The sequence below is a fragment of the Mobula hypostoma genome, chromosome 3 (assembly GCF_963921235.1).
Source record: "Mobula hypostoma chromosome 3, sMobHyp1.1, whole genome shotgun sequence".
Lineage (NCBI taxonomy): Eukaryota > Metazoa > Chordata > Chondrichthyes > Myliobatiformes > Myliobatidae > Mobula > Mobula hypostoma.
Window position 1 is genome coordinate 84730379 of NC_086099.1, and position 25565 is coordinate 84755943.

The window sequence follows — 25565 nt, forward strand, 5'->3', positions numbered from 1 at the left end:
CATCTGGGCAGGCCTACACACTTATGCCTTGATATCTTTATGTCTTTATGTTAATTGCCTTCTCAGATGGCTGCTCTCCCAGGGTTCTTTGGGGCTGAGTGGTAAATTGGCAGGGTTGGCCATGAATAAATAAAAATAATCTGAAACCAAAGGCCATAAGGATAACAGTGCATTCAGCTCAAGGTTCATGAGAGACATTTTCTAAATAAATTTGATGTTTCTTTACTTTACTGCTAAAAAAAGAGATAAGCAAGTCTGAGGAAGAATGTGAGAGATAGTGGGCTGCTGTGCTGACTTACAACTCCGCAGTGTATTGAGGGATGTGATCAGGAATTTTGGCCAGTCTTTGATTGGAGCAGTCGACAGTGGTTCCCTCACATCGGCACTTTTCAGGACAAGCGAGATCCATGAAGCAGTCCCCACTGAGTTTAGCTCTGTAATCCTCTGTGCCTGCAGATTATTTGAGGATTACTCAAATCAGTAAATTGGAAAACAGATGTCTCAACAGGAGATATTTGCAAAAGGGGGTTAATTAAATCAAGAGAAAAAAGTCTCAGATAAGTTTTACAAAAGACCATGTAGAAGTCTTTAGTATTTCAGATATTATATGTACTGTAGTTCTTGAACCTTATATTCAGTTAATGGCAAGATCCGGAAGAGTAAGGTAACATTTACAAACTGGCCTTTCAATGCAGGATCCTTCTATTGCTATTTTTACTCTACAATTAACTGCCTTTTTTAATATTCATAGCGCTGAAAAATCTTACTTAATTCAATTTACCGCTCCCACCTGAGCCATTTGTTGGAAATAGTGAGTGGAATTCATAAAGACTGAACAATTCCTGCACTTGGAGTAATATATCTATTGCAGTTATTATGTTTGTCCCTTCATCTACTTTTTTCCTATATCAAATTGCAACTGCACTTTTTTATTCATTTTTAATGGAAAAGATCAACAATGATCACAATTCAACTGTCAGAAAATTGATCTTCAGCTCCATAAATCCTTTGCCTCCAGAACTACTATCCCTCACTTGTTGATCTTTGACAAAAGAATACAACTCTCTCTCTCTCTATCTCTATTGTTTGAAGTTTGGCATGCTGTAGAAGGCTTACGTGACGCTCCATGGTGCTTGACAGAACCATGTTTTATTCGTACCTTTCAACCACATGGTTAGATCAAGCACAACGGAAAATCCCGCTGAATTTCAGAACCGCATCAACTACGCCAGGTAAAGTGAGGGAAGGCAGTGAGGAAACAAGGCAGAGCATTCTACTGTAAGGTACAGGATGAGGCAGCAGGAAGCTGGGGTACAAAAGCATTAGTAATCACAAAGGAACATACTATTAATAACACTCAGTTAACATACAGCGAAACAACTACTGTGAATTATACACTGAACACAAGCAATATACATGCCTACTTGAAAGGATAGCTCTTTCCAATTGGATATTGCTAGAATTCAGTACTAATGTCACTTGCAAAATAAGTACTACCAAAAACCTGATACATCAGGGAACATGAAGGTATGGAGAAATGGGGCAGGGCAGCTTTGACTGAAAGCTAGTTGATTTTTGTTCATCAATAGGGTGCTTGTGAAGCAACAAGGTAGGAACATAAAGGGAAATAAAATAGCTTGGGAGAGAGTGTTGGTTCAGATCACAACAGTAGGTGGTGAAGGTGGACTGTGGTAAAGTATCAGTAGCACATATATTTGTACTTACAGCCAAAATGGTGAATTCCTGTAAAAGGTAAAAAAGCATAGAAGGAAAAGAGAGACAGAGCGATTGCATTTATATTCAGGAAAGCAAAGAAAGCAGCCAATCCATTTGTGATACAACTCTGCAAAGTATCAGTAGTTAATGAGGTTGACTGAGGGATAAACTTGACCAATAGATTGTACCCAGGTATAGCACAGTATGAAAGGGAATGTATCGGTCTAGAAGTCTAACAACTCACATGGAAGAATTGCACACCACCAGGGTAGGCTGACATAGCATTATAATAAGTCCACTTTTAATTAGTCAGCTAATAAGGTGAACTTTTCAGACAATAGCACAGCCAGTGACTTTAAATAATATTGTTTACTGTGCATATTAGGAAATATGTTGCGGAGATGGGTGTTAAATCATGGATTGCATCAAAAAGGCTTTAATTTTCTAAGGCTACAAAGAATATCTATAGTTGACTTCTTTTCACATATTAGTAATTTAGCTTATGGAGCTATTCCTCAACAAAATATTACTGAAGAAAAAGTCAGTTTAAATCTCAAAATCTGTTTGGAATGATAAAGACATGTAGATGGCATTCAACCTGTTACACTAGCATGTTATTGCAACTATTCATTCACGAAAGCACACCATTGTTCATCACCCAACAAAAAAGTTCAGAGGTAAAAACAGCTGAAACGTGCAAGAAAATGTATTGTCTGGAATCAATCTAACTTTTAGTGGTTAAGCAGTAACGACACAATATTTAAAATGCACAGCTACACAGTTGCCAATGATGGGGGAGAAATGGAAGAACAATTCTACCACACAGCACTTGTAGATGAAGAAGGAATTAGAGACAGAATTTTGCAAGAAGTTGGTTGGTGAACAGTCTGTCATAGTCTGAAACAAAGCTCCAGGTTCTGTTTATCATTGGGAGAATCGAGCCATGGAATTCCCCCAGCCCGCTAAGGATCTGCTCATGATACCTACACTTACATCATAATATTTGTAAGTTCTTATATTGTAGCAGTATTTTATTGGTCTGCTTGAGCTTGTCTATAATAAATGCTCAGTCCATTGTGGCTCAGTAGTAGCACTCATGAATCAAAAGGTGTGGATTCATGTCACATTCAACAAAGCTGACACTCTGTCACAGTCCTGGGGTCCGCTAGAAGTTTTATAATACATACAGAAAATGTTAGAAACAGCAGCAGCTATGCAGAGAGAAACAGAGTTAACACTTCAAGCCAGAACTATAAAGAATAAACTCTGTCTTTCCACAAATGCTACCTGACCTGCTAACGTTTCCAGCATTTTCTGCTTTTAATGTAGATTTCCACCACCTCCTGATTTTTTTTTTCCATTTTCATTTAGTAATGGAGTTTCTACCTCTTGGTTGAGATTTTAGAATGTGTTACAGTACAATGTCACAAAATCTCAGAGAAATCCTCTCTTTGTCCAGGTCAATATTTATCTCAACCCCGCTAAAAGAGATTTTATAGTCATTATTAACGGACATTATTATGTGGGATTTATTACATTTTAAGTCTTTTGTTAGCTTAGACCTGGAATTCTGGGCGGCAAATTTCAGAAAACTTGTAAAGCCTTAGGAAGGGAGAAGTAGATATTTATGAGAATAAGCCATAAACTTCAAGGTTAGATCATGAGAGAGATTGCTTAAACTAGCTTAAGTTCCCATGAATTTGAAGCTTATGGATGATTTCACTTAAGTTTTCAAAATATTGGGTCAATCATGAAAAGCTGTTTCTACTGACTGGGAGTCTAAGACTACGGGCATAGTCTAAAAGTCAGAATTGTGCCTTACTAAATTTAATAAGCACTTTCATATGCAGAGGGTAGATGAAATTTGGAATTTTGATTTTTTTTTTCTCTTTAGAACAATTGATGGCCATTTGCTAATTCTCAATGTGATACTGCTTTTTTTACATAGATCTTATGGGATATTGGAAGAGCTAGATATTTTGAGCAAGGTCGCTGAACATTTCACTGATAGTGGAACAGAATAGAGACAGTCTATTTATGTTTCACTTTCCTATGAGCAAGATATTTTTAAATAACTTAATTGTGTATAACGTGTTTTAGGGTATCCAGAATCAATGAAAAGTCACCATGTAAAAACAAGAGTCTCCTATTGATTGCAATAAGTACAGAATATATTTTCAATTGTCACTACGTTACAGAAAAAAAACTGAAGAGAGTTGTAAGCTCAGCCAGCTCCACCATGGGCACTGGCCTCTTCAAAGGGCAATGCCTCAAGAAAGTAGATTCCATCATTAAGGACCCCCAACATCTAAGACATGCCCACTTCTCATTAATAATATCAGAGAAGAGGTACAGGAGCCTGAAAACACAGGCTCAATGTTTTAGGAACAACTCCTTTCGCTCCGCCATCAGATTTCTGAATGGTCAATCAACCCAATGAACACTACCTCACTATTGCTGTTCCTTATGCAATACTAACTTCTTTTAAAAATATATTTCTTACTGTAATTTATAGTTCATTTTATATATTGCAATGTACTACTTCCACAAAAGAACAGATTTCATGGCGTATGTCAGTGATAATAAACCTTTTGCTGATCCGGGGATGTTTCTCATTCAGGCAGCCTCCTGTCAAACTCATAGAGGGGCTAGTATCATGAAGAGTTAGTAAATTGTCGCACTTTTTTTTCCAGAGAACTGTGGAAGGAGCCTCCATAAATTAAATTAAGTTCCACAGTCATTGATAAATTGAAGGAGGAGTGAAAACAATAGCTTTAAAAATTAAGAAAGGAAAAAGGCTAAATAAATTTGGTCAACAGCAAATAAATAATAAAATTCTATGGTGTGACCTGCCAACAAAAAATCAAGGCAAATTCAATCTCCTCAATTCTTGCCTCTCCAGTTCATTCTCAAACACCAACAAAGTGATAGAAGTCTTCAGCAGTGCTATCAATAGACACTTACAAGCCAATTCCTACCAGAACCACCCACTTCTAGCCTTTATTAGAGTTTAGGACAAATTTAGGTTTCCTTTCTATAAAGGTATTTCACAGAGAATGGTGTTGCTGTTAAGGCTTGTTACATAGCCTTCTTGTCCTTGGGACGTTGTCAATGAACTGCCTTCTTGAAATGTTGCCATTGATGTACTGAAGATAGTTATGTATTGGGAATTCCATAATTTCGACCTTCTGGTGATGAGGCATCAGTTATTTCTCTATCAGCTGGGATGATGTGAGTGACTGAGAAGGTAACTTATAGGAGAAGGTATCCCTATGTGGCTGTTGCCTTAATATCCTCTAGATGACATAGGGAGTGAGTTTGAGGGGTTCTGTTAAAGAAACCTTGTCAAGTTACATTTATAAATGATACATCACCAGCCATGGTGAGTCTGTAATAGTGGGGATAATATCGGGTGTTTCTGGAAAGCAAATCAAATGGGTTACTTTGACAGAATGACGCAAGCTCCTTGATGGATTTATCATCTATCTAGAGAATAAATGATGCATATATCCAGAGAACTAAATATAATTCTGGCCTTTCTTCATGCTGGAACAAGGTGTTTCATTATGATAAAAATTGTGAATAGAATCACGTTGCAATTATAAGCAAATATACCCAACAGGAACACATAATGGAATGAAAGTCACATTGTATCAACTTCAGGTAATTGGCCTGAGACACTTCCCTGAGGAACACTTGTTGTGATGTGTTCTGATAATTGGATTCCAATAATGTCAACCATGCTTTTTAATAGTCTTTCCCCGAATACAATCCTATTTATTTTCCTATAACACAGAAGTCGACCATTTAGCCTAAAAAGCCTTTGCTGTTCTGCAGAGGAATCCTATCAGCCTCATTTCACATTTATTCCTTTAACCTACTCTCCCACATGCCAATTAACAACCTCTCCCATGGAGACTCATACTGCTATCAACACTGGGAGCAAATTACAGCAATCCTAGTATAGGTCGAATGGAATTTCTAGCTAGGAGATACCAGAATTTTAAATCCGCGCTGAAAGGTAACATAAGCCGGCAAGAACAGGGGTAATGGATGAACCTGACTTACCCGAGAGGATGCAGAAAGCTTGACTTTGAATAATTTGAAGTTTATAGAGAGCAGAAGGATAACAGGACAACCAAGAGAGTTTAAGAATCAGTCAGTTCAGGGATGACAAAGGTATGGATGACAGTGGCTACATCTATTGATTGGAGGGGTTTAATACTACAGAGGTGGGATTAGTATTACAACACTATATGAGTCACTTGAGATCCCACAGGCAACATTGAATGAGCTGCAATTTTCTTCAGTTAAACACACAGAAGTCCAAAGCCTTTAGCTGAGTTGAAACTTGCTGTCTCTTGGTCTTCACATAATGTCTGCCGAATCTATCATCATACAATCATCTGCTTTTGTCTGGATAATTATGTGCTGAGCCAATCCTACAAAACTCCAGGCAACTTCCTTCCTTTGATTGTAATTAACATCTCCAAAGTAATAAGCCTCATGCTTAAGTCACCATCTTGGCCTTGTCTACCAATGGAACAACCTCTAACCAAATATGCCTTTTCAGAATTTTATGTACCTCAAATCTGGTTTCCTGTGAAACCACCATCATCATGTCCTCCAACCCTCACTCATCTCAATTTCATTATTCATTGTGCTAACAATAATTTGCCTTCAATGGGTAAGCTGGTTAGAAAGGAATAGAGGATGTAATCAAGAAGAGCAGGGAGCTTGCTCTAAAAACCTTTTGGAACACTAGCTATATGACAGCTTAAGTACTGAGGATTGTTCTAGTCATCACATTACAGAAAGAGAGTGAATGGACTGACAACATGCAGGAGATGCAGTATATCAGGAAGAACAATGACTATGAGGGAAGGATGGACATGCTGGGACTGCTATTTTTGGAAGATTAAATTTTAAGAAAGGAAGCTGAGGGGAAAATCAATTGACTTTTACAAAGTATGAGAAGCTCTAAAAAACGAAAATTAGAAGGACCTGTTTACCTTTAGCAAAGAAACCAAGCAGTGAGCAATTCTTAAAAATAATTGGTAAGTGGAATAGAGGAGAAATAAGCAAAGAAATCTAAAAGAGATTAGAATTCACTGCCTGAAAGGGTGGCAACGATCAAAACCCTCATTATTTTTGTTAACTAACATGTGTTTGTACTTAAAGCCATGATCTGTAGGGCTGGAGCAAGAGGGATCAGGCTGTATATCTCTTTTTTTGCAGCCTGTTGAAACTGATGTCCTCTTTCTGTATGGCATATTTCCCATGATTTTTTTGATTTTTCTGGAACCCTGGAACTCCATGGAAGGCTTCTTCTGTTCCTTTAAACCCCTCCTTGAACTCTCCTTGAAGCTACAGATCATTTTCCTTTGAAATTGCTTCTGTTGAATGTCTCAGGCTACATATCCACACCATCAATACAAATGTAAGGTCTGATTGATTAAACTAGTTTACTTCCCTTACACTTTAAAGCCACTTGGAATGCATATCTCACTCGTTTCTCGTGGCTTGCTGACTAGCCTTGTGGAAGTCCAAGGGATTTTCCTGTTTTCAGGACTACTGCTTAATCCTAAATTTTCCAAACCTCAGTGGGCTAAATAATTAGGCTACACAAGATGCTTTTCCCAGGTTTAATTGGATTTCACCCCTTCAAACGTACACTTGAAGTAAACTTTACTCCCTCAATGGTTCCAAAGATTAAGGGGTAGGCGACAGATGACCAGGATTTCTTAGACAGTGTTAAGTGTAGCAGCTTTCTTTTGAAGCAAAAATATATGACAAGTCTGGGGTGATTAAAATAGCAACAAAACCAATAGTAAGTAACCATGAACTCTGAACTCAGAAGCATGGCAACTGCATAGCTGAGACAGGAAGCACGGATTCAGATACTTGGGTTAAAAGGTTGCATGCACAATGTCTGGTAGGAGTTCAATCACTTTGGGAAAACAAGGATAAAGACTACACTGCTGTCTATCAGGGAGTATGACCGGATTACTACAGCATGCAATACTCCACTAAATCCTAAAGGAAATCCATAGCTTGTCAATCCTGCTGCCAGGCAAACCTACCTGGAATGAAATACTGTTCTTTAGCTACAAAAACAAACAAAAAAGAGAGAAAAGACAGAAGAGATGTACCTGAATGTTAGCAGCTGAAGGAAAAAGGAACATTTTATTTCATATTACATCCACAGGTTCCAACTAGTCAACAATCAAGCAAACTGCACAAAGATGACCTGTTGCAGTTGGCATCAAATCAGGAAAACAAAAGTTTGAAACGTTGTTAAAGATCTATAATACAGCAGCAAAACAGACAAATTTTCAAAAATTCATTGCAGCGGGTTCCGGCTAGAACCGTACATAATCACAGAGTGAAGTTCAAATAATCCTATTACCTGAGCAGCGGAACTTCTTGCTCTTGATCTGCCCGATCCTCTTGTTTGCCAGGCGGCGGGGACTAGTGCAGCGAGCACCACTTGTTTCAATGGGGTTGGCGTGGAGATAATCCGCAAGCCATTTCAGGTGGCAATCACAAATAAATGGGTTCTGAGCCAAATGCCTTTTAAAAAGAGCAAAAAATAAAAAGGAAAAAATTACCATGCTTTCCATAGGAACATAAAATAATGCAAATACCTTTTCAAATGGAGCAATACACCAGTCCTGACTAATGGTTCCGATCGTTGGTTACAGCTGCAATGCATTTTACTGGGACCTGATGCAACAAGAATTTACAATGTACGAGTTATCATTCAACACACTGACTGGTGGTCCTGTAACACCTTCAAAGCTGTTTATTATCTGAATAGATGAGACATGGCAGAATTGCATTCCTTCCGAATGAATTATTTAAAGCCAATTATTGTTGTGAAGGCCAACATTACTTTCATTTCTAGAGGTGTAAAATGTTCATCGTTCATTCAAGATTCAGGATTGCTTCTTGTCATTTCCTGTACACAAGTGTAAAGGAGAATGGAATAGTCATTATTCCAGATCCAGTATAGCATAAAAGGTAAAAAAAATACAATAATAATAATGAAAACACAATAAATATAAATACAGAAGATAAATTGACTACATGTACATAAGGTGACAGACAGGAAATAATGAAGTAGAGGAGTTGTTCATGGGTAGAGGTATTGATCAGCTTTACTGCTTGGGGAAAGTAACTGTTTTTGAGTCTGGTGACAATAGACAATAGACAGTAGGTGCAGGAGTAGGCCATTCGGCCCTTCAAACCTGCACCGCCATTCACTGTGATCATGGCTGATCATCCACTATCAATATCCAGTTCCTGCCTTATCCCCATAACCTTTGATTCCGCTATCTTTAAGAGCTCTGTCCATCTCTTTCTTGAAAGCATCCAGAGACTTGGTGGTCCTGGTGTGGATGCTACACAGCCTTTCTAATATTATTCCCTCTACGTGGACCAAACATTGCCCTAAGCAGGCAATTTTTACATGACCTGAAAACTGTGCGGCACTTTAAATGCTTTTTTTCGTAATATGCATACTATGAATATATAGAATGAAAACTGAAAAACTGAAAAATCGACTCAGACCCCGTATAACGCCACCCCGCATAGTGCTGATTCTTTGCAACATGGTTATTCAATTCTTTATTGAAATTTTATTCATTCTAAACAACACTTAAAGCTTCTCAAGAGTGGCTGCCATTACAGTAAACATTCAATCAGCCAGTGAGAGCGCCTCACAGCCAATCACGTATTACTTCACACTCTGCCTCCCCTGTGTGTGCAAAAGTTCTCGCTCCCTCACCAATTTATTCCATTTTTCCCCCATAATGTCTGGAAAATGGCCTGTAACTTCCAGTGATGGTCGTACATCCAAGATGTCTAGGAAATCTTCGGAAATCTCATCACAAAATTCCTCAGCAATAGCATCACCTCGATCACAGAAATCATGGATCAGGTGATTTGTCTCTCGACATGATTTCCTGCTACTGAGAACTGCTTCATGAGAGGAAACTTAAGAAAAAGCAGGCAAATCTTGATGCCTACTTGAAGAAGAAGACAAAGTTAGAGGAGGACCCACAGGCTGGTCCCTCGTCTAAGATATAACCACTACCCACCCGCTTCCCTCTGCTGCTGCTGTGATGTGTGGCTGCTCCACTGATGTACAGGTTAGGCCTATTTGTGAGTTTGTTACTCCGCAAACTACTGTGTATACATAAAATAATATATAATGTATTTCAGGTATCAAGCACACATGTCCATTTACGTAGTGTTATAATGACACCTTTGATCTACATAGCGTTGTACCTCTGAGAAACACATCCTCAGCGTAGAGCAGGGTCTGAATGTCCTTTTGATTTTATTTATCAATTGAAGGGTATAATGAAGTACAGTACAAGGACTGTAAACATGTTCTGTAAACATTTTCTCGTTTTTATTCCAGCTACATGGCAACAAAGGTTATGTGGGAGCATTTCTCTGCACCTGCACAACCTAGAGGTAACAGTGCTGGTGGAAATGGGGCAAAGTCTATGAGCAGGGTTTAGTGGAATCCTTCATGATGTAACTGGCCCTTTTCTGGAACCTTTCTGTAAATGCCTTACTGATGGCAGGTAGGCTGGTGCCTGTGATGTAGTGGGCAGTTTTGACTACCTTTTGAAGAGCTTTCCTGTCCGCTGCATTGCACTGCAATATATTGCTAACTGGAATTCTATGAAAATCTATATAGCAAGCAACACTCCAACACTATGAAGGAAACTGTTGCTTCGGGAAGGTAGAAGTTATGATACTGAATAAAACATGAGTTGTCGTTATTGGGGCTCTGTGAATGCAAGTTTAAGACAGGCCTTGCTGGAAACCCTAAATAATGTGTAGCGTCCTCGGTACCAGGAGACAGAGACCTAACAGTTTTGTTGGGAAGCTTTCTGGAAAGGCGTAGAAATAAGTCAGAAAATGTATAGCATATAGAAGCTAATGATCTAGGAAGCTGCATGATATGATGTACAATGCACTAAATAGCAGAACAACCATCTCAGGATTAGTACTTTCCCAAGTTAGATTAGGAAACCAGTGCAAAAGGAAGGTTTAACATTTTAAGTGTTTTCAATAGATTCCAGGGAAAGACAAACTGATCAAATGAAATACGATTAACCGAAATTTTCAAAGGGAAGAAGGACACTACCGTGGCTGACAAGTGAAGTCAGAGCCAAAGTAAAAGCAAAAGGGAGGGCATACAAGGAAGCCAGACCTAGTGGGAAGATAGAGCTTTTAAAAACTTGCAGGAGGAAACTAAAAAGGTCATTCAGAAGGATAAGATGAATTATGAGAGGAAGCTGGTAACTAATATCAAAGAAGATACTAAAGGCTTTTTTAAGTATATAAAGGGTAAAAGACAGTCGAAGGTAGATATAGGACCAATACAAAATGATGCTGGCGATATTGTAATGAGAGACACAGAGATGGCAGAGGAACTGAATGCGTATTTTGCATCAGTTTTCACAGTGGAAAACGTCTACAGTATACTGGAAATTCAAGAGTGTCAGGGAAGTGAAGTTTGTGCAGTGAAAATTATGACTGAGAAGGTGCTCTGGAAGCTTAATGGTGTGAGGGTGGATAAATCTCCTGGACCTGATGGAAAGCACCCTCAGATTCTGAAGGAGGTAGCTGGAGAGATTGCTGAGGCATTAACAATGACCTTTCAAGAATTGATAAATTCTGTCATTGTACCGGACTACTGGAAAATTGCAAATGTTACTCCACTATTTAAGAAGGGTGGGAGGCAGCAGAAAGGAAACTATAGACCTGTTAGCCTGACATCAGTGATTGGGAAGTTGTTGGAATCGATTGTTAGGGATGAGATTACGGAGTACCTGGAGGCACATGACAAGCTAGGCCAAAGCCAGCATGGTTTCCTGAAAGGAAAATCCTGCCTGACGAACCTACTGCAATTCTTTGAGGAAATTACAAGCTGAGTAGACAAAGGAGATGCAGTAGACATGGTGTACTTGGATTTTCAGAAGCCCTTTGACAAGGTGCTACACATGAGACTGCTTAGCAAGATAACAACCGATGGAATTACAGGGAAGTTACTAGCGTGGATGCAGCATTGGCTGGTCAGCAGAAAACAGAGAGTGGGAATAAAGGGATCCTATTCTGGCTGACTGTTGGTTACTAGTGGAGTTCCACAGGGGTCGGTGTTGGGACCATTGCTTTTTACGATGTATGTCAATGATTTGGACTACGGTATTAATGGATTTGTGGCAAAATTTGCCGATGATACAAAGATAGGTGGGGGAGCGGGTAGTGTTGAGGAAACAAGAGAGCCTGCACCTGCAGAGAGACTTAGATAGTTTCGGAGAATGGGCAAAGAAGTGGCAAATGAAATACAATGTTGGAAAGTGTATGGTCATGCACTTTAGTGGAAGAAATAAACGGGCAGACTATTATTTAGATGGGGAGAAAATTCAAAATGCAGAGGTGCAAAGGGATTTGGGAGTCCTTGTGCAGGATACCCTAAAGGTTAACCTCCAGGTTGAGTCGGTTGTGAATAAGGTGAACGCAATGTTGACATTCATTTCTAGAGGTATAAAATATAAGAGCAGGGATGTGATGTTGAGGCTCTATAAGGCACTCGTGAGACCACACTTAAAATATTACATGCAGTTTTGGGCTCCTTATTTTAGAAAGGATATAGTGACATTGGAGAGGGTTCAGAGAAGATTCACGAGAATGATTCCAGGAGTGAAAGGGTTACCGTATGAGGTACGTCTGGCTGCTCTTGGGCTGTATTCCCTGGAGTTCAGGAGAATAAGGGGGTATCTCATAGAAACATTCCGAATGTTAAAAGGCCTGAACAGATTAGATATGGCAAAGTTATTTCCCATAGTAGGGGATTCTAGGACAAGAGGGCATGACTTCAGGATTGAAGGATGTCCTTTTAGAACTGAGATTCGGAGAAATTACTTCAGTCAGAGGGTGGTAAATCTATGGAATTTGTTTCCATGTGCGACTGTGGAGGCCAAGTCATTGGATGCATTTAAGGCAGAGATAGATAGGTTCTTGATTAGCCAGGGCAACAAAGGGTATGGGGAGAAGGCAGGGGAGTGGGGATGACTGGAAGAATTGGATCAGCCCATGATTGAGCAGACTCAATGGGCCAAATGGCCTACTTCTGTTCCTATATCTTATGGTCTAAATTGTACATTAATCAATGTCTGACACTGAATAGTTGGAGCGGATTTAACCTAGAACAATGCAAAGCTTCAACAAAAAGAGCTTGGCAAGGGGGAAAATATAACAAAACCGAAATCAAAAAGCAAACAAAAATGTGGATGTTGCTGATTTAAAATAAAATAGGAATGCAGAGAAGGCAGCATCCGTGGAGTGAGAAACGGAGTTAACATTTCAGGCTGACGATATTTTATCAGAACCAAGAAAAGTTAGATAGCAAACATGTTAAAAGTTGCGGAGGAGGGATACAGGTGGAGAGAACAAAGAAAATGTAAGAGGGTGAAGGCAAGAGAGACTGCATGAGGTGAGGATGAAGCAAATCTGTTACTTAACGATCATCTGTCACCAAGAAATATTAATGAAAGGAGATGAATGAAAATTGGGAGAGAAAGTAAAGGGGGGAAACAACTGATGGTCTGAAATACAGATTGAAGAAGCAAAGCACTGCAGACATTAGAAATGAAAAAAAGAGAGAATCAAGGAAATACCTTTCTGTCTCTGGCCCCTTACTCTAGTTCAAGTTAGACTGGTGTAAACCTTTGCAACAGAACCTCACCTTCCGACCTGATACATTCCAATCCCTAAGATTTATCACTGAAACTAATAATTCTAAATAACCATCTCAGGTACTGTAATTTGAATCAGAAAGGACCTGTCAAATTGAAATGTTTATTGTTTCTTTCTTCACTCAGACTGCTCCAGCTGGAAAAGCATTTTCTTGCTTTTATTAGTAAATCAGTACCAGCTGAGGTAAAAAAAACACGTTCTAGAATTTAGATCAAATATGATCATGATAAAGGCAATACAAAAGAGGGCAATTTATAAAGGAATCTGTGTTGTAACAAATGAAAAAGATAAATTGGATAAACAACAAAGGAGAGATGATTTTGTATACAAATACTATCAAAGGGGAAAGGTTAATCAAATACATTAACTCTGCTATAATATCTATCAGAGAGATGTTGTTCTTTAATATAAGCTGAGGACTAGAATGGTAAGAATACAGACTTTTCTAAAGGGAGAGAACAGGTTTTATATGTTAGGAGTTTCACATTCCACTTGAGAAAAGCCAGAAATACATACAATGTCTGGATGGCACGCAGAGGAGCAAAAGTGCCTTTGGCAATGGTCTGTAACTTGTTGTCGTACAGGGAGAGGAGGTTTAGGTTATGGAGATCCTGAAAAGCATCCACTCGCAGACAGTTAATCTTATTGGCGTTCAGCAACCTGTCAGAAATAGAAATGACATTGTGGTAAATATATAAACTCCTTCTGTTTAAAATGGCAACAATTCCAATCACAACAAAATTCACAACACCTGGTCTCAAAAGGCTTCAAGCAGCTGGATGGTCGTCATTCTTCCACATGTGTATGCGTTTTCACAAAATAGTTGAGCTTTTATTTCTTGTTATTACAGTCTTGACATTTGAAATTTGACATATGACACATGACTTTGCTCCTGCATAATTGGTACTTTGCTTTTACATGCCAGCTGTTGCATACAGATGACATTAATGATCATAAAAGTGAGGGAGCTGGAAAGCTCATTTTGCCTCACAGTAGATTTTGACTGCGCAGAGGAATAAAACAGGGGATACCAATTCAACAGTTCATTTAATGCATTTTCCAATTATATGAAAAGAATATAAACTAGAATTGGTGCTAAATAGAGTGTCAATTTCCTTTCATCCATTTTACACAATTGAAAAAATCTGAATAAGATTGATATATTCCTGCTACAATTTTAGTTAGAACAGAAATATTGGGGTTGTTCTCCTTGGAATAATGAAGGTTGACAGAGGGTTAATAAAAGCAACTATATTAGCTGATTTCAACATGGTAAATACAGAAATGCTGCCCCCATTTGCAGATAGTTCAGTTATTGGGAAGAGCAGATTTCAGAGATGATACATGGTGTAAGAGGGATGCGAGGGGAAAAAATGTAAAGGATAAGGAGGGTCTGGTACACAGTACCTGGAAGGTAATTAGGGCTTTCGAAAGGAAGCAGCTAAGGTGCATGATGTAGAATTGTATAGGATTGATGAGATTGCTCGGCTAGGAGCTGGAGCAGACCTAATCAGCTGAATAGCCTCTTACTGTGTGGTAACCATTTATGGCTCTGCAGTGTTCACTTTATTGACTGCGCTACATTGAAATGAGTGGCGTTTTACCCCAACTTCGCTCATTAATCAGGAAAGCAATGGGAATGAATGGAATTCAGTGGACTCTGATTTTATACTCTGTCCAACATTACTATTCACTGAATTCAATGAAGTAGATGCCACTCTCTAATAGATAAGATGGCTTAAGATTTCTCCTATATTATCCATCTTTTTCTATTGTTATTGCCCACCTCAGGCTTGGTCAATGGATCAAAGTTTCAGAGTTCTCATTGAAAAGCATGCCAAATCCACCCTCTAGCAGCATTGTGGAAGGACATCCTGGAGTTTTACTGAGCAAAAACAAATCTCAGTCTTTCACAATCTCAATCTAAATCTCTGTTGGGGCTGTGTCCTGGGTGATGTTGGAATTAAGATCAGTAAGTGTAATGAAAGAAGTTTTTAGAAGATCAGGCAATTGTGAGCTTTGGGGAACTGACACAGTAAAAGAGGTAAGCCCTGTGACAGGTCAGCCATGATCACACTGAGTGGTGAAGCAGGTTTGAGGGACCTACTCCTGATCCTATTTTACTGCGCTCATTCAGAGACTTCTCAAATAGCTTTCTGAGTTGCAGAAATGCAAATGCAACAACTTTCCACAAAAGTCTAGAAGAGCTGAAAATAATTACAGAAGGGGTTTTGCTTTTTGACGGTTATCTTTCAAAGTGTGTTAGAAGTTTCAATGGATGGTTTGCTATCAGAAAATCTAAACTGCAGATGAACTGCTCCAATGTTCTATGCCAACATAAGCCACATCACCATTGTTTTCCTCTTGTCTGTTTTCTTACAATGTCCGGAAATCCCTTTTTAGATAGCTGGTGTCAAAAGTGGCTTCAATAACCAAAGCCTGTCTAATGTGGGGTATAATGACGAATGCAATTGTAAACTATACTTAACCGATGTTATTTATTTATGGATTTTTTTCCATTATAGTTTATCAAGGAATGTTTGTAACTTTCAGGATCCCACTGCAAGTTTTCAGTTTCCACATTGTGAAATGTTGCCATATCTAGATGGATTTTAGATTTCAGATATCCTCTTTAACCTACCAGCAAGGGTGCAGTTCCACCACTGTCCATGCACCCCATCTCCCAATGTGTCTCATTCTCTGTAAAAAGCAGAATTACTGCCTACAGAATATAACTGTGTTCTGTGAAATATTAAACTTTCTTCAATTCAGTTCATGAAATCATTTACTTTTTGCAGTATTTCCCAAAAGATTATGCCCTTAATCATAAATTTACGGTAACATAAGCTTGCTGTAGATAATGCCCAATAACCACATAATTACCAGAAACCTCTGGTTATCTAAACTTCATTCATATGATTATTTTTACCAGTGACAAAGCTTCCGATGATTGGAAACACATTGCTGAACACCAGCCAAACCATAATGAGTCCGCAGCATGTGGCCCATTGCAAGGGCGTGACTTTGGAAAAAATGATCTTTGAACAACAAACAAAACATAGTTATTGTGTTTATTTACGTGGCATTGTGGGTTGAAGGATGATCCATTCCTCAGTGATGGGAAGGTTTGTTTGTTGATCTTTATACGAGACAATAACACTGGTTTCACAACACATCTGTAATATATGTCTGCAGAGTAGGGCTGCAGTATACTATATCATGTCAGTTCAATATTTTGGCTCTTCCTTTGAGAAGTGCTGTACTGGTATGAAGACGAATACCACCATCAGGGTGGAGGAGCAACAACTTAGATTCCATCTGGGTACACTCTAACCTGATGGCACAGATATCGAATCCGGTAAAACAAATTTTCTCTCCCCCTCCTCTCTTCTTCTATTTCTGATTCTGGCCTCTTACCTCTTCTCACATACCTATCATTTCCCCTGGGGTCCCCTGCTCCTTCCCTCTCTCTATGGTCCACTCTTCTCTCCTATCAGATTCCTTCCATCCAGTCCTTTACCATTCCTACACACTGGCTTCATCTATCACCTTCCAGCTATCCTCCCTTCCCTCCCCACACCTTTTTACTTTGGCACTTTTCTCCTTCCTTTCCAGTCCCAAAGAAGGGCCTCAGCCCAAAACATTCACTGTCTAGAGCCATAGGACCATGGAGAAGTAGAGCACAGAAACAAGCCTTTGTCCCATCGAGTCCATGCCAAACCACTTAAGCTGCCTACTCCCATAGCACTGGGACCATAGCCATCCATGTACCTACCAAATTTCTCTTAAACGTTGAAACCGAGCTTGCATTCGCCACCTGAGCTGGCAGCTTGTTCCACACTCTCACCACCCTCTGAGTGAAGAAGTTTCCATTCATGTACCCCTTAAACATTTCACATTTCACATTTCACCCTTAACCCATGATCTCTGGTTGTAGTTCCACGTAACCTCAGTGGAAAAAGCCTGCTTGTACTTACCCTATCTATACGTTACATGACAGAATATTGTAAATTTAATCTTCATTTCCTCATTTATTTCTCATCAATGTCTTTTTCCATAACACACTGCCTTTACTGGGTCTCCTTCGTTAGACAAGAGAGGGAAGAGTGAACCACTATTCTGTCACTGACTAACCCACTTTCTCCCAGTAAGAGATTGGACCACATCCTTTTACGTGCCTCTCCACAGTCAAGCATCCCATCCAACAGAACGGCCAATTCAACTTGCCTAAGAAGCTCTGCATCATAAGTCGGCAGCCTCAGCTGAATTCTCTGTCATCTTCCTGGAAGCTGTTCATTGAGCAGAGAATGTCCAACTGTATTGCTAGACTGACCCATTCCATACAGTCCTTAGTTCATCCTGTTATAATCTTACCCACGACTGGCTAGTCACAGGCTGATTCTACATACTATTACTTGAAATAATCGACCCTTATTAGCTACAAGAAATAACGTGCTGATAAAAGTGAAGGAGGGACATGGAGGTGGCGTACGGATGCCACTTTGGTTAGAGATGTTTATCGCCATCACAAGTAACTTGTCTTCTATGTTTGTGCAGATGGTACAGTCCTGGTATGAATTGCTTTTCAAACCACCGGATGAGCAGTTTTTTTTTACTGAGATCAACTCTGTACAAGGGGAGTGCAGAGTGATTTTCATAGAATCTGCATGAAACACTGCTGCTATTTAAAGCTGTTAAATGCAGCGTTTCTCCCTCCTCCAAACCTTGGCAACGATGCATCATCATTCCCGCTGCTTGCTCTGACAGTGTCTGATAAACATATCAAATTCTTTCATGCCTCACCGTTCTGAATCTAAGACATCCAGTAGTGCTAGGGTCAACTAATATGACAGCTTCCACAATGAGATCACTGGCAGAGATTGGGAGACGAGATTCCTCAAATTTTCCACGCTTGCTTTGTGTACTGTAAAAAAACTCACTGGAAGTAAAAGTGTTTTGACCTCTAACCAACACTCTCCACAGGATATACCCATTAGTCCGCTCCATTCTGAAGCAAGCCTTCAGAGCCTCTTTGGTTAAGCAGTATAATTCTGGCTGTCACATTCTCAAGCCTTCATTTCTCTGGAGGATGATCCTAATGGTCTGCGCTCATTGTATTTACCCTGCAGTCAATAGGCCTGAACAAATCTCATTGATTTGTTTTGAAATAAAATATCTCATTGGTCCATCATGACACAGCTCTGTGAATGACAACTCCTCAAAAATAAAGTACAAATTTTAATGCATTTACATTTGTTAGGGAACCATTTTACCTCAGGGTGAAGGTAATGTGTGGAGCTTGTTCAGGAATAGTGATGGTGTGAAGCATGGCCTGCTGTAATAACTCCCTAATTTCAATGTTCCACATTAGGCTTCAATCATAATACCGGGACCACAGATAAGTCTGTAAAGACCTTAAGGCATAGCAGCAGAATTAGGCCATTCAGCCCATCGAGTCTGAGCACAGCTGTTTTATTTTCCCCTCTCAACCACATTCTCCTGCTTCCCCCCTCCTATCCTTTGGTGTCCTGACTAATCAAAAATCTATCAACCTCTGCTTTAAATATATCTAATAATCTGTCTTCCCCAGCAGTCTGTATCAATGAATTCCACAGATACACACCCTCGGGCTAAATAGATTCCTCTTCATCTTTGTTCAAAAGCAACATCTTTCTATTCTGAGGCTGTTCCCTCTGGTCTCAGGCTCTCCCATTAATCTAAGTATCTTTTCTACATCCATTCTATCTTTCAATATTTGATAGGTTTCAATGAGATCTCTGTAATTCTTCTGAACTCCAGCGAGTACAGTCCAGAACCATCAAACACTTCTCACACAATAACCTTTACATTCCTGGGATCATTCTTGTGAACCTTTCTGTATTCCTCCGCCATGCCACCATATTCTTTCTCAGATGGGGACCCCAAAACTGCATCCCAATACCCCAAAAATAGACTGATCAATGCCTTATAAAGCTTCAGCATTACATCCTTGCTTTTATATTCTAGTCCGCTTGAAATCAATGCTAATATTACATTTTCCTTCCTTACTACCGACTCAACCTTTATTGAATCCTGCACGATGTGGTACTGGGTTAGGAGTAGGACTTCTTTAGTATCAGTGGGAAGTGGAAATGGATTTGATGTTGACTGGTGAAAGCGGTGGTAACAGTGGGCTCAAATCCTGACCTCGGGCGTTATCTGTGTGGAAATTGCACTTTTTCCGTGACTGAGTGGTATTCCTCTAGATTACGAAGCTAATTGGCCACTGTAACTGCTCCTGGAGTGTATACAAGTGTTCAGATCAGGGATGTTGGTAAAACAGGATTCGTGTGTATGGGTGCTAACTTGGTAGTCCAAAGGGCCTGTTTCTGTCCCGTTATACCACAGTTCTCAGGAATGAAGGAAACTCAGAGACAGAGGAAGAAACACTGTTCTCCTTTGAGGCTTAAAGAGGAAAGAATATTCAACCCAACCCTCAAGATGGCTACAAATAATGTTATTTTACTCACATTATGGAACCTCTAGCAGATGTGCTTTGGCGAACTTTCACTGTCAATTCACAAGACCGTAAGTCATAGGTGCACAGTTAGGCCTTCAGCCCTTTGAGTCTGCTCCATCATTCCATCATGGCTGATTTATTATCCCCACCCACAACCCCATTCTCCTACCTTTTCCCCTGATGCTTTCATATTTGAAGGCCTTGTTTTCCAGTACCTCACTAAACACAACAAAATTACGAGGCTCCATATTAACCTCTGATATACTCAAACAAGAGCACCACCAGGGGGGGTTTCACTGATCTTTTAACAACTTTGCCTCATTAAATTTGAACCAGGTTGAAAATGTGTGTTGCCCTGATTTGATCTCAGAGCACTCCTCTCCACCTGTTCTACTCCAACCAAGCAAGAGGACATAACATTGAGAATTTTGCCTATTATTCTTGCTCAAGTAACACTAAGTTTCATTTAGACTTTAGCTGAAATAATAATTGGAACATGGGACCATCATGTTCAGTGGTTTAACTCAAGAACACTCCTCACTTTTCAACTACATTTTGCTTGATAAATAGGGGATGCAATAAATTAACGTCACAAACATCCACCCTCCTTCCAATATGTCAGTCTCAACTGGCCTCACGTGCACTGCCAGAGGAACTGAAGTTATAGATTGCAGGAATTAACTTCTACTATAAATTTATTTTTAAAAGAAGTTTGACCATCTGACAGCAAAATACTTTACCAGATATGTCACGTCATTTCAATACATCCCACAAATAGCAACAAAAGTCAAATATAGAATTGCTTATTATCAACTCCTGTAAGTATTCAGCAGACCATTGGTCTCCATGGAGGACAAAGCACAAGCTAAGTATCTGCAGGTGTACAAGAGGAGTTAATACTGACATTTACATCTGATATTAAATATTCTTGGTCTGCATGGATTGATCAAACCCAGGCTGTGTTCTACCTGTTTATCTTCAGGACTGAAATGCCTCGAATGATATTGAAATTAGATGACTGCAGAAGGGCAAAACTGAAGCTGGCAAACTGACCGCACCAGCCCACATGTAAACTCCTTGTATATAGAATTCTCATGAACTTCTGATGACAACTATGCACATGGCTAGGTATCAATCCCTGGGTGGGAATGGATAAATGGAATAGTGTGCCCCATATGATAGTGGAGCGGCTTCATTGACATTACAGCACCTTGGCCCTGGTAGTTCAGTATTCACTCTCCGCTCAGCCTAAAGAGCTGGGTCATGTGCAGGAAGCAGCTGCAGAGATGTTAAGCTTGGTCAGGAAGAGGTGACCAAGAGGAGAAACAAGCTGGATTTCTCCCAGCCCTCATGAAAAGTCATAAAAAGAAACTTATGCCAGGTCCCTTTCAAACCTAGCCATTTCTCCCAGAGCTTTTGTCCAGGGTTACCTGCCCTCTGACACTGGCTTCCACAGATGGAAGGAGTTTTAACAGAATGTAGAAATGCTGTGGTGACAACTTTCCCATTTTGGTACACAAAGGTAAGTGGGATGTACTTACAGCAACTGCAGAGAGAAGAGTCCCTCAAAGAGGCCTTTCGGCAACTCTGTGATTTTATTTCCATAGAGCACACTGGAAAGGAATTAGAACGTCTGTCAGTCAAAAACTGTAAAGAAACAAACACATGTATTTTCAATGTATTTTTTAAACTTGTGAAGTACTTCACAGATTTTGTTTTTCCCCTTAGGGTATTTGTGATTTATGTGTAAGTCTGAAATAGGAAATTGTCCTATCAGTTAAATTAATTTATTGCATTTAAAATACATATGTTCTCAGTTAACAGGTTTCACTGGCAAAACTGGCAGTTTCTGTTCTTTGCTAGATCCTCTGAAAAACACTGGGGACTCTTCTTCCAGAATTAATGTATTTTATGTTCTTAATGGTATTCTCATAGAACCAGGGAGCCTGGTGTGAGAGTGAAATCACAAATTGGTGGGGAATGCTATGAGTGGCACGTTTTTTTTTGCAAAAGGATTATTGCAACCAATAATGAGGAATCTGTTGCTACACTGACAGAAAGAATGAAGTCAAGTTAAGGAACAATCTGTGTGAAAATGGCAATCTAGACAGAATACCATGAAAGATGCTGTAACTAAGTCTCCTACATGTTGTGTAGACTGTAGTTTCATCTGCTAAAACTGAAATTTGCACTTGCCATTGGCTGAACAGTGCTAGTCATACATAAAAAAGTTCAAAGGAGTGTGGGATAGTGATGATAGCATTGAAACTTGCCAACTTTCAGTTAGCATTCAAGGTACTGGACTAAAAAAGCAGTCACTGGTTGTGTATTGTACAGGGCACAATATTATTATTGTTGTTATTAATAACCATTGCACTGTAACCACGCCTACTTGTGAAATTCAGCTCAAGTTTAGAACAATTCTATCTGTTTTATTTCTGAATTTTCAGTACCATTTTTTAGAATCTGTTTCACACATCTCGTGCAAAGGCGGTTTCTGTTTCTTGATAAAAGAGCCTTGATTTACAAAAGAGTGCCTGCACTTATCCACATATTGATGAACAGGGAAGCCCAACATTATGCTTGCCGTTGCTTCCTAGATATCAGTCCAATGCATGACTCCTCACGGAACCCAGCATGGGAGAGGGAAATGGTGACAATCCCCATGTGTCTACTCTACAAAATCAGATTGAGTGACTTTCGCGAAGTTGGAGCTGACAGAAGATTAGATTATCTATTGATTTTAATGCAGAGACAAATGTAAAACAATTACTTTACATTCTTTCAATTAATAGCATAGAAGATTTATAGACAGAAAGGAGGCTGGTTGGTGAATTTCATCACTATCTGGTATGCCAGAAGTGCCTTATAAGTTATGGGCAATGGTTCAGATTAATTAGGGTTCGGTTGTAATTCTAAATTGTTGAAGAGAGGTTTTGTATGGTGGAGGAAAGCAAAGAGAAGACCTCTGCTTTGCAGAGGTTGACTGTAAGGCCATTCCTCTCATACGTTTCAGTGAATGAATTGATGACAAGTTGAGCCTCAGCCAGCCTTCAAATGAAAACACACTGTTCAGCCTATAAAGCCAAGGGCACCCCAATGTGCTGCATGTAGGTGATGCTTGTGTATGCACACACACAGGAACTGAGCATCATTTTGGCCAGTAAAACATATGCCAGAATAGGTCTGAAACACAATGCTTCTCAAGTCTCTAAAGCAATTTAAAATGCAACTTTACACAGTACAATGCAAATCTCTTCAAGATGTTGCACAACCATCTAAATTTAGCCTATTCATTGGATTGTTGCTGGAAAAGTAAAGGTAACCTATTTACTGAAACCTTATCAGTGACTGATCGATATTTTTTACTGATGCATATAGGAAAAGTGGTCCTGAAAAGGAATCATTCGTTGCTACATCAACGACCAATCTATTGAAGAAGATGGGGGTGAGGAAGCAATCAAGTCCTTGTCAAATGCAGCAGAAGAAAGCAGCAATTGGATTTGGATTAAAAGGAAAGACACCAACTGGGCTGCAAGATGAAGACAGGAGGGTGTGGAACTGACAGGGTGTATATTGGACGCCAGGTAGCACCGTTGTGCCCTCTGGAGACGTCGTGGGCTTATCAATGAAACATCAAAGAAGGAGGGTGCCCACCTGATGACCCCGATGTCGTACCTACCCTCCCTCCTTGTCACCACTCCAAGCCCACTGCCAACATCGAGAGTGCCAACTTACCACAGGGATTGAAACATCAAGTCCTAGTAGCTCTACTCTACTGTCACCATCTACAATCTGGTCATCTGTGAATTCTCCAGAACCTAATCACAACCTTGCTAAGTGTCTTTGTTAAATTAGACTTGGCAAATCAATAAAAATAACGTTGTCTAAAATGGCTACAAGTGTCTCTGAAGATTAAGCTGTGATATTATGACTAGTTTGCAAAGGAGGGTATGTCAGGGATGATGGGCCAGTATATACAAAAGTAACACTGGCCTTTTTTTCAGTAAGTAAACAGCAGTGAGCAGAATTTGCCTGCTATGTATTGGGAGTATAGCTACAGATTACAGGCAATGGATAATGAACAAAAACAAATACCAAATGCAGCACCAAGTCTCCAGGGCTGTTAACAGTTTGCTTTGTGTGTGTGTTGATGACATTAACTTTCACAGGACATCAAAGCAGCTGTTTTCAGTCCCTCTGAGACTTTGGTCAAGGAAATGCCAATATGCAAACCATATCCGCCCTAGTCTTGCCTCATTAATGCGACTCCATCAGTAACGTCAATGAAAATAATTTTCAATTGGTTGCAATAAAGGTCAAGCATAACTTAAAAATGTGGTAACTAAATAATTTGTGCTTTTTAAAGTTTCAAAACCATGTGTCTTTTGAATTGGTGCTCATCTGGTCTATTGTCAAGCTTCCAGAATTAAAGCTCTATTAGAAACTGAGACGGGACTCTCAATGGCCTACAGTAAGTCTGCCTTCTCAGTGATGAAAGCATTGTGACCCATTGGCTGAGTGGTGGTGGTCAGACAGAAAAGGGTTCATCGCAGTGCGGGATGTGTGGCATTGAAACTTGGCGACTTTCTGGAAATATTCCAGGTACTGTGGTGAAAAGAAAGCAGTGCAGAGTTGTGTATTGTACATGATCCACAGGGGACCCCATTTGTCATAATCATTGCTTTGTCTGACTGCATTCCTGTACCACTACTGGCGCTTGCATTCTCAACTTCATTTATAAGCAGGCTCGGGTGGGGGGTCTGCAGGTTGGTGGGAGTTGGGGGAGTGTTGTTCTGGAGAGGGATGGTGAAGGGGAAAAGTTGGCCACCTTTCCTGTAGGGTCCAGGGATAGTAAAGTTGAAGTCAGTACTGATAGCGGCAGAAAGGGGAGTGGCACACTGGCTTACTTACAACGTACCAGGTGATTTTCCCCAGAACATGATCTTATCCAGCTGACCACCGAGGACCATCTGCACGAGCCTACAAGTTCATCTGTTTTAGCTCTGTAAATGTGGGTTAACAAACCTTTCCAAATTCCCTTTCAAGTTGCAGCAGGACCATAAGGGAGGCCAATTTGATTTTCTTTGATGGGATTGAAACTATCCCCAGACACAAGGCAAATAAAACTCTGTTTAGGGAACAGCCGATTCTTTTCTCTTAATATGTAAATACCAAGGCTTTATTTGACACAGGTCAAACACTTTATTCCTGCCTTTGGTCCATGAAGATAGGTGTTTGTTTCAGCTGTAATGGCAAGGTGGCTGAAGTACTGGATATTGGCTCATTTCACAGCCAGCTTCTGTTGCAAGGTATATTAGGATGCATTCTGAAAGCTCTGCAGGAAAGGAAGTGTATCACCTTACCGTGGGAAGTACTTGAAAGAATCATTTTTAAACCGCAGCAATAAGGAACTTGCCAGCACACTACAGACTAAATCTCTGTGGTTTTCCTCCAAACTCGGGAGCTTGAGCAAGCCTCTAAAGGATAACGAATGGCTCTTTTTATTTGAACTGGTTTTTACAGTATTTACAAGTGAAAGGATTTGTAATCAGCAAGATGTTCTCTT

The 25565-nt window shown here is 39.8% G+C and overlaps 1 protein-coding gene across 2 annotated transcripts in view; it reads right to left on the reverse strand.

The window, feature by feature from the left end:
• Positions 1 to 25565, reverse strand: part of slit2 (slit homolog 2 (Drosophila)) — a 463208-nt gene that overhangs the window by 99480 nt on the left and 338163 nt on the right. For both annotated transcript variants that reach the window (XM_063043381.1, XM_063043380.1), the window contains 4 exons: positions 21538 to 21609; positions 14014 to 14157; positions 8126 to 8289; positions 300 to 450 (listed from right to left, as the gene is read on the reverse strand). In XM_063043381.1, the coding sequence (XP_062899451.1) occupies positions 300 to 450; positions 8126 to 8289; positions 14014 to 14157; positions 21538 to 21609 (531 nt within the window). The remainder of the gene's footprint in view (positions 1 to 299; positions 451 to 8125; positions 8290 to 14013; positions 14158 to 21537; positions 21610 to 25565) is intronic.